At 48.6% G+C, this 8,651-nt stretch overlaps 1 protein-coding gene across 1 annotated transcript; it reads left to right on the top strand.

Annotated features, from left to right (window-relative positions):
* Positions 1-235: 235 nt before the first annotated feature.
* On the top strand, positions 236-7,802 carry LOC149467045 (pyrin domain-containing protein 1-like). Its single transcript, XM_089672316.1, has 2 exons — positions 236-512; positions 7,738-7,802. Exons 1-2 carry the CDS (start codon positions 236-238, stop codon positions 7,800-7,802), a joined length of 342 nt encoding a protein of 113 aa, XP_089528442.1.
* The last annotated feature ends 849 nt before the right edge of the window (positions 7,803-8,651 follow it).

The raw sequence follows: 8,651 nt of genomic DNA on the forward strand, positions 1-8,651 counted from the left end.
ATCTCAGCTACTCAAACCTTACATTTATGTTACAAGGCAGTATATTGCTTTAAATTTAAACAGGGCATCTCTAGTGGGAAAAAAGAAGAGAAAAAAATTTGCTTTCATTTTCAGCTTGCCAAACCTGTATAGATATTTACATTCAAACTTCCTCGTAGAGGCATTTTGCAGAGAACGAGGAACACCAAGCAGGTTCCTGAGCCAGCAGGGTATAGAAGCGTAGTTGTAGAGGAGGATGGAGAAGACAGTTCGGGACCATGTGCTCTGGGCACTGGATGAGTTGGAAAGCAGAAGTCTGAAGAGCTTCCGTAACAAGTTAAATGATTGCACAGTTAAGGAGGGCTATCAAAGGATCCCCAGAGGCCAGCTGGAGAATAAAGACCCTGAAGACCTCACAACTCTGATCCTGAAAAACTACGGGGATTCGTATGGGGCTGAACTTACTTTAAGCATTCTAAAGGCCATCAATGAGAATAAAGTGGCAGCAGACTTTGAAAAGCTCCTGGCCAACGGTAAGACTGGTAGAAGATTGTGAATGGTGATTACCAACCATTGATCCATTTTACATATTGATCACGGCACAAACATGCATTCTTGGATCCCCCATGTGTGCGTGTTTATGCAGTGGAATCACATTTATTTATTGTACTTATAGCGCTGTCAATTTATGCAGCACTTTAAATATATATTGTACACTCACATCAGTCCCTAACCCTCAACTCACATTCATACATACACATACTAGGGCCAATTTAGACAGGAGCCAATTCACCTACCAGCATGTCTTTTGCTATTAGGTGTTCTTTGTTCCTATCTCCAAAAAGTTGGGGGGCTTGAATATTTATTTATTACAGGTACTTGTATAGCTGTCAATTTACACAGCGCTTTACATATATATTGTACATTCACATCAGTCCCTAACCCTCAAGGGGCATACAATCTAAGGTCCTTAACTCACATTCATACATACACATACTAGGGACAATTTAGACAGGATACTATTAACCTACCAGCATGTCTTTGGAGTGTGGGAGGAAACTGGAGTACCCAGAGGAAACCCACACAGGCACAGGGAGAACATGCAAACTCCAGGTAGGTGGTGCTGTGGTTGGGTTTGAACCAACCGACCCTAGTACTGCCAGGTGGAAGTGCTAACCATTTAGCCACTGTGCTGCCCAACATTTACACAGAAGGCAGAGTTTGTACAAAAGTGTGTCTTCACTCAAGTGTACCTAAGCAGCATGGCTTGGATTTAAAGTGCATGTATACCCATTTTTTTGTTTGTTTTGGATGGACTAGAGAAGAGAAAATTCCCATTGGTTTATTTTCTACTGTCTGTGTCCTGTTGAAAGGCTGTCCTTCATTTCCTGCCCTAGAGACCTAGAGATACAACAAAACAGAAGAAATATTTACAAAATGGAGCTGTCACTGGTAAGGTGTCCCCATTGGAAGATTCCCTGGTTCTGGTGGGTTCTGGTGACAATTCAAAATTTTATTTTTCCAATCACTTTCTGTTCCTGTGATAGTGATCACCAGGAGAACGAGAGGTTAAATCTCCCCAGGAATGATATAGACAGCATCACAAAACAGCAAGGGTTGACAAGGGTTCGAAGCATTCATACTTTATCCAGAACTAAAACAAAATGGCTTTAACCAACCCCTCCGTTCTCAATGGCCATGCAAAACGGAAAAATCTGTTCTGAGTAGAGCTACCCTTGTAATATCATAAAAGGCCAGTAAGGTATGAATGGATGGAACCCCAGTACTGAGACAAGAGGCAGCGGGCCACAATGATATATAGCACTATGCATGCAAACAGTCCATACAGTGAGCAGTACAGGGATTTCCCCAGGGAGGGGTAAGAATGGAGCTAATGAATGAGAATCATGTTAATGGCACTGGATGTCTTGCATTCAATATATACAATGAGGTGACACAGGCTGGAAGTCTGATAAAGGAAGGAAAGATACTGTGGAGAGAAATAGAACCTAGAATTGTGCTAATGAGTAAATGAGATGATTTGTTAAATACTAATATTCATTAAATCTTCCAGAGGATAACAAATATGGAAATAAGTTTGAATAAGAAATACCTTGATTGGGAAAATTATAAAGTGTATACCTTAAATCCATTTTAACTTTTTACAATTCTCTAAACCAAATTGTTTCTTTAGAATCTGTTGAAACCATTTGGACTGACCATTTGGAAACTCGGGCACTGCCAGTAGGGGGCCCCATGAGATAGCCCTGGTACCTTTTTCATAGGCTTTTTTGAGTTTGGGCAAGGACACAGGGGCCCCGTGTTCCCCTATTGCCCGGGGGTCCCATGAGTTGTCAGTTCACACCTGGTTGCAACATTCCTTCCCTGCAGGCTAAAACCGCCAAGCCAAGCCACATTCCTCACATTTTGCAGTGTCATGCCCGCCATTGGGCTGCCTATCAGGCCTATAGGTCTATCAGATAGAAGGACAACACGGCAGGTTGACAAAGCTGCTGCTACCATGTTTCCCCGAAAATAGGACACTGTCATATATTTTTTTGGTTCAAAAAAACACACTAGGTCTTATTTTCAGGATAGGTCTTTTTTTTTTAATTTACACGTGTGGACAGGGGGTGCTGAGGTGAGATGCAGGCAGTTGTGGATGAGAGTTGCTATAGAGAGGGCCAGCTGATGACAGTTGTGAGCTGCAGTCAGGTGTTACAGAGATTCAGACAGGATGAAGAAGGGGTGAGTTGCGGACAGGGGATGCAGAGGCGAGCTGTGACCGGGGGGTGCACAGGCAAGCTGTGACCGAGGGGTGCAGAGGCAAGCTGTGGCCGAGGGGTGCAGAGGCAAGCTGTGGCCGAGGGGTGCAGAGGTGAGCTGAGGTCGGAGGGTGCAGAGGCGAGCTGGGGTCTGGGGGTGCAGAGGCGAGCTGTGGCCGGGGGGTGCAGAGGCAAGCTGTGGCCGAGGGGTGCAGAGGCAAGCTGTGGCCGAGGGGTGCAGAGGCAGGCTGTGGCCGAGGGGTGCAGAGGTGAGCTGAGGTCGGAGGGTGCAGAGGCGAGCTGGGGTCTGGGGGTGCAGAGGCGAGCTGTGGCCGGGGGGTGCAGAGGCAAGCTGTGGCCGAGGGGTGCAGAGGCAAGCTGTGGCCGAGGGGTGCAGAGGTGAGCTGAGGTCGGAGGGTGCAGAGGCGAGCTGGGGGTGCAGAGACGAGCTGCGGCCGGGGGGGGTGCAGAGGCGAGCTGAGGTCGGGGGGTGCAGAGACGAGCTGTGGCCGGGGGATGCAGAGGCGAGCTGTGGCCGGGGGATGCAGAGGCGAGCTGTGGCCGGGGGATGCAGAGGCGAGCTGTGGCCGGGGGATGCAGAGGTGAGCTGTGGTCGGGGGATGCAGAGGCGAGCTGTGGTTGGGGAGTGCAGAGGTGAGCTGTGGCCGGGGGATGCAGAGGCGAGCTGTGGCCGGGGGATGCAGAGGCGAGCTGTGGCCGGGGGATGCAGAGGTGAGCTGTGGTCGGGGGTGCAGAGGCGAGCTGTGGTTGGGGAGTGCAGAGGTGAGCTGTGGCCGGGGGATGCAGAGGCGAGCTGTGGCCGGGAGGTGCAGAGGCGAGCTGTGGTTGGGGGTGCAGAGGCGAGCTGTGGCCGGGGGGTGCAGAGGCGAGCTGTGGCCGGGGGATGCAGAGGCGAGCTGTGGCCGGGGGATGCAGAGGCGAGCTGTGGTTGGGGAGTGCAGAGGTGAGCTGTGGCCGGGGGATGCAGAGGCGAGCTGTGGCCGGGAGGTGCAGAGGCGAGCTGTGGTTGGGGGTGCAGAGGCGAGCTGTGGCCGGGGGGTGCAGAGGCCTGCTGTGGTCAGGGGTGCAGAGGCGAGCTGTGGTCGGGGGGTGCAGAGGCGAGCTGTGGCCGGGGGGTGCAGAGGCCTGCTGTGGTCAGGGGGTGCAGAGGCGAGCTGTGGCCGGGGGTGCAGAGGCCTGCTATGGTCGGGGGGTGCAGAGGCGGGTTGCAACTCAGCTCACCTCTGCACATCCCCAGCTCACCTATGCAACACCTCACTGCAGCTCACCTTTGCACATCCTCCCCTCTCTTCCTCTACTGCCCTCATATGGTTAGCTAGCTTTGCAAAACACAGCTGTCAGCGGCAGGCCCCTCTCAATAGTAACTCCCTTTTCGGGTCCTATCTTCCCACAGAGTGCACCAAACGCACTCACTCACCCCTCCGCTTCTTCCCCACTGGTCAGTGATCACCCCTGGGGCATTGGCTTCCATGCATTAGACTGCAGGACGAGATGCCCCGCCCCTAAACACACTGTGCCCGCAGATATCTGTTCCTTCCCTGTCCCACAGTGAGTACAGAGGTAGGGAGGTTTTGTGGGAGCGGATGGTGCTGTCACTTACAAGAGGGACTGTCATTTCCAAGCACTTCTGTGTTTATAAGAGACAGTAGATATTGGTGTGCACAGGGCCAGTGCCGGAGGTGGTAGAACAGCGTTCAGGAGGAAAAAAAGCCCTAGTCACAACTAGGTCTTATTTTCGGGGAAACAGGCTACTTGTCAGGTAGAGGCTTAAAGTTGTCAGTTTGAAACAGAAAATGTTTTTACTGGCAGGATCTCCAGGAAAAAACTAAACAACAAATTCACTCATGCACACAGTGAGACACAATGCGGAACCTCCAGAATTTAGATTTGGGGTTTGTGTGCACTTGTACAGCAGAGATGTCAACACAGGGAGAAGCTTGTAAGGGGAGGGCTTGTGATCTACTTCTGTTGGTGCCAAGAGCACAAGTCTCTACCCCGCTTCTTCTTCCATTAGAACAACAACCCACCTGCCTGAGATTCCAACCCTCTGCCATATTGTGCCCATCTTTGTACCAGAGGCTTCCCCATGACATTCCTGGTCATTGACCAAGGAAGGAATGTCCACACAAAAAATAGAGCTGCTACACTTTACTGATGGTACTTAAAAAATGGCAGTTACAGTCAGGCTGTCTGTGTCCAACTCTCTGTTCATTACAGGTATTCTCACTGAGATAGGATCACTGCAGTCACCTCTCCTTTGGGTTTGTCTCTCCCAGGTCCTCCTGGGGAAAAGCCTCACTTTAGGAAAGGCTTGGCCTGGCATAGAAGGCCTTGTGTAAACCACTCTAGCCTCCACTACCATAATGGCTCTTCTGGGTGCTGGTCTATATCTCCTTGTCTTCCAGCCCTTTCCAGGGCCTACACTGGCTAACTACATCAGTCTAGAAGTGGGGTTTTTCCAACTCCTTTTTGAGGCCAGTGGGGGATAGGGTGTCAAGGGCATGTATCCAAAATGTCTCCCTATGGCAGAGTCTATGGAAGCGCTCCGCCTCAGGGAGACCAATAGGCATGACCTCGACCACCCAAACCCAAATTCCCATCGTGGATTTGTTATGGGTATCCAAAAAATGGAGGGGGACACTGCGCTCATCCTTTCTACCTTCAACCGAAGGTAAAAAGGTTTGGGTGGCATGGATACATTCCCTTAACACCCTATCCCCCACTGGCCTCAGTGAGTTGGAAATTGCCACCATATTATAACCACTGTCTGCATTGTTAACCCATGTGAGTCATCCTACTTCTCCATTCAATTCTCCCCCCTGGGCTCTGACAGTTAGACATACATTTACACCACTTCCGGTCATGCTGGTAGTCATTTCCACACTATCATCACAGACCTAATTAACCTGTTTTTTTGACACAACCATATATGCTTGCGTCATCACCGCACTATCACTACATACCAAATTAACCTGTCCTTTGACCTAACCATATACGCACGCACCTCCGTTACAGCATGCCTTATCTACCGTTGCAAGAAAAAGTATGTGAACCCCTTGGGATTCCGTGGAGTTTTGCATGAATTGGGCATAAAATGTGCTCTGAACGTCATCTAAGTCACAACAATAGAAGAACACAGTCTGCTGAACATAATACTACACAAACATTAGATGTTACCATGGTTTAATTGCATATAGCATGTAAACATTCACAGTGCAGGGAGGAAAAAGTATGTGAGGCCCTAGCTTAATGACTTCTCCCAGAGCTAATTGAAGCCAGGAGTGAGCCAACCTTGACTCCAATCAGTGTGATGATATTGGATGTGTTGCTGACAGCTGTCCTGCCCTTAAAAAACACACACCTGTTTTGGGTTTACTGGTTTCAAGAAGCACTGTGTGATGTGAACCATGCCTCGCAGAAAAGAGCTCTCAGAAGACCTACGATCAAGAATTGTTGACTTGCATGAAGCTGGAAAGGGTTACAAAAGTATCTCCAAAAGCCTTGATGTTCATGTGTCCACGGTAAGACAGACTGTCTACAAATGGAGAAAGTTTAGCACTGTTGCTTCTCTCCCTAGGCGTGGTCGTCCTGTAAAAATGACTGCAAGAGCACAGCGCAGAATGCTGCATGATGTAAAGCAGAATCCCAGAGTGCAGCTAAAGATCTACAGAAATCTCTGGCACATGCTAACATTTTTGTTGACACATCTACAATAAGGAAAACATTAAACAAGAATGGAGTACATGGGAGGACACCACGGAGGAAGCCATTGCTGTCCAAAAAGAATATTGCAGCACGTTTGAAGTTTGCAAAAGAGCACCTGGATGTTCCACAGCACTACTGGCAAAATATACTGTGGACAGATGAAACCAAGATTGAGTTATTTGGGAAGAACACACAACACTATGTGTGGAGAAAAAAAGGCACAGCACACCAACATCAAAACCCCATCCCCACTGTGAAACATGGCGGAGAGAGCATCATGGTTTGGGGCTGCTTTGCTGCCTCAGGGCCTTGACGGATTGTTGTCATTGATGGGAAAATGAATTCCAGAGTTTATCAAGACATTTTGCAGGAAAACGTACGACCATCTGTCCGCCAGATCTTGCTTTTATGTTAAACCCACGTTTTATGATGTTTATATAAGTAGTTTATCCCTCCACCAGTGTCATTAATATTCCTGTTCACAGACCGTTTGTCTGCTGCTCTGTGACAGTATCCTCCTTCTTTCCCTGCCCCCGTCCATCATCCACCCCTTGCTCTACATAAGGCTCCTTCACCCCCAGCTCCTCCCTGCCTGATGAAGAGCGCACCTGGACTCCTCTCGTCCTGAGCATGCTCAGAAACGCGTTGCGTTTTGATGACGTCAGGCGCTACATGTGCTGATCCCAGACATCTTGGAGACTCTGCCAGGCTTCACCATCTATGCTGCATATACACAGCACCATCTGCTGGCAGACACCTTGGAGATTCCACCAGGCTTACCATTCATGTTGCACATGCACAGCACCACTTGCTGGCGGACTAAATCGATCTCCTCTCTGGATCAGACACACAACAACATCTGGCTACAGACGTCTCACCCTCTTACCCATAAGCCTGTTTTTAAATTCTAAGATGTGAGTTACTATTTATCTTTCTATTAAATACCTTCACAGTACACACTTAGAGGCGCTGTGTTTCTTTGTTCCCTGCTGCAGAATTATCCTTCGCTCCTACGCAGCTTGCCCTTACTGTACTACCCTTACCCCTGCCCATTTGGAACTCATCAAACATACATGGACTGCCACACCATGCGCCTGTTATCCCTTTTGTACACGATTCCAGTTATGAATTTCTTGATAACAATTGGTTGAAATGAAGTGAACTCCAGCTAAAATACGAAACTTCCAAACAATAAATACCTTATTCCTCCTTTGTTTTTTTTAGTAAATTCTTTGTTTTAAACTTTTTCTCTTTTTTTCTATTATAGATTCTTCTGCTTCTTCCTCAGGCCCCAAGAAGCATTTTGTGGCTAAACATCGGGAGGTTCGATAAAAAAAGTAGCTTTGGTGGCTCCCATCCTGGACACGCTGATGTCTAAGTGATCTGCTGACTTATGAAGCTTATCAAACCATTTTGAGAGAGGGAACATCTAATGCACAGATGAGGAAGCTCTGCTACAAATATATCAGCACCTGGGAGGAGCCTCAGAAGGATGTATTCCAAAATGCCTTAAGAGAACATAATCGTATTTTGGTGGAAGATCTGGAGAAATCTTAGCTCTAATCATTGCCGCAAAATTAGCATTATTATTATATGCATGCTTGTGTTTTGGTGGAAGTATAGTTCTTGTTATTCTTGCCTCTCTACTGAACTGGACTGAACTGAACTCCAGCAGACCCCTCCACCTCCTATAGGGCTGGTCCTCAGTAACCTATTGCAATATGGCCAACTGAAATGACCAGGGGCGGACTGACAACTCATGGGGCCCCCAGGCAATAGGGGATCATGGTGCCCCTGTGTCCTTGCCCAAACTCAAAAAAGCCTATGAAAAAGGTACCAGGGGCATCTCATGGGGCCCCCTACTGACCCCGGGCCCCCGGGCAGTGCCCGAGTTTCCAAATAGTCAGTCCGCCCCTGGAAATGACCTGCGTAACTTGATGATGGTGCAGATTGATAGACCGGCTTGGTTGACCTGCGGCACAGAACCAGTGTTCAGAAGTTACCATATTGCTGGCTGTAAACCAATCTGTGTGACATCACTGGCCTAATAAGTATGGCAGATATCCTCACCCCATACCCATCAGGAGCACTGAAAGCCACATTGAATGACCAGGTGAACAGAGGTGATCTCTGCCAATGCTGGAAATGCACTGCTATTTTGTCCTTTGAGTCACTTTACTA

Source organism: Staurois parvus, unplaced genomic scaffold, assembly GCF_062004578.1.
Source record: "Staurois parvus isolate SC_StPar_1 unplaced genomic scaffold, SC_StPar_1.0 ptg000125l, whole genome shotgun sequence".
Taxonomy (NCBI): Eukaryota; Metazoa; Chordata; class Amphibia; order Anura; family Ranidae; genus Staurois; species Staurois parvus.